This window comes from Haplochromis burtoni, unplaced genomic scaffold (assembly GCF_018398535.1).
Source record: "Haplochromis burtoni strain Fernald_Lab_line unplaced genomic scaffold, NCSU_Asbu1 Contig_2320, whole genome shotgun sequence".
Classification (NCBI taxonomy): Eukaryota; Metazoa; Chordata; class Actinopteri; order Cichliformes; family Cichlidae; genus Haplochromis; species Haplochromis burtoni.
Window position 1 is genome coordinate 1 of NW_024584681.1, and position 991 is coordinate 991.

General features: G+C 45.2%; 1 protein-coding gene across 1 annotated transcript; it reads left to right on the forward strand.

The window, feature by feature from the left end:
* The first annotated feature begins 6 nt into the window (after positions 1–6).
* LOC121813709 (P2Y purinoceptor 14-like) lies at positions 7–966 on the forward strand. The gene is made up of 2 exons (XM_042217600.1): positions 7–107; positions 277–966. The coding sequence occupies exons 1-2, from the start codon at positions 64–66 to the stop codon at positions 959–961; spliced, it is 729 nt and encodes a 242-aa protein (XP_042073534.1). The 5' UTR covers positions 7–63; the 3' UTR covers positions 962–966.
* The last annotated feature ends 25 nt before the right edge of the window (positions 967–991 follow it).

Genomic DNA, 991 nt, shown 5'->3' on the forward strand with positions numbered 1-991 from the left:
AGGAACTCTGTTCCCATTCAGAGACTCTACTGCACCTTTGGAGCTTCTGCCATCTTCCTCAACATGTACGCCAGCATCATATTCATGGGGTACATCGCTGTTAACAGGTAAGGATTTCCGAATGCAGTTGATGTCAATTTCAAAACTATATTAATGGGTCGACTACAAATCCTGCACTCCTGAATGGTGGTGTCTTTTAGTCTCAATGACTTTTGTAGATTTAGCAGAACTATTACTGCTTAGTGAAGTACTGCTTCCTTTCTCTTCTTTCCTCAGGTATCTGAAGATTGTCCATCCTTATAGGACTCACTTCCTCCAAACAATACAAGCAGCCCGCAAGATTTCCCTAATCACCTGGTTGATTCTGCTGGCTCCCACAGTTATCTACAACATCCTGCTTTTGATCACTCAGCCACATGTATCTGCAGGTCCTGGTTGCTGCAGTGCCTTCTTTAGTGAATTCGGCAGTGTGCTCCACAAAACACTCCATGCTGGCTGCATTAGCATCTTCCTGTTGGTCTTCATATCCCTGGTCTTCTTCTACTACAGCATCTCCCGCAGGGTGTTGCTGGTACAGCAGAGGCAGCTGGCCTCCTCTGGCTGCGAGAAGCTCCTGAAGTCTCGCAGGAACATGTTAGTGCTGGTCAGCATCTTCTGTGTTTGTTTTGTTCCCCATCACCTGGTTCGCCTTCCTTTTACTTTTCTATGCAGCAAGGGCTTTGTTGGTCAGGTGTTATACTACTTGAAGGAGGTGGCTACCTTAGTGTCAGTTTTCAACATCTGCGTGGATCCTGTTGTTTACTTTTTTCTCTGTAAGGCTTTTCGGGCCCAGTTGAGCCAGAAGACTGCATCGCTGAGAGCACATGTCAATATTGAACAATCAAAGGAGGAGAATGAAAACACTGAGCAACAGCTTAGCATCCTCCAATCAACAGCAACGAGTCAAACCAGTGAGCTGTGAGGAAAAGTTCAACATTTTTCAAAATTAAAA

What these genes read in the sequence shown, in the direction of transcription:
- LOC121813709 (XM_042217600.1), top strand. Translation starts at nt 64, where the DNA reads ATGTACGCCAGCATCATATTCATGGGGTACATCGCTGTTAACAG. An exon ending in GGGTACATCGCTGTTAACAG is followed by an intron (nt 108 to 276) that starts GTAAGGATTTCC and finishes TTCTTTCCTCAG; the next exon opens with GTATCTGAAGATTGTCCATC.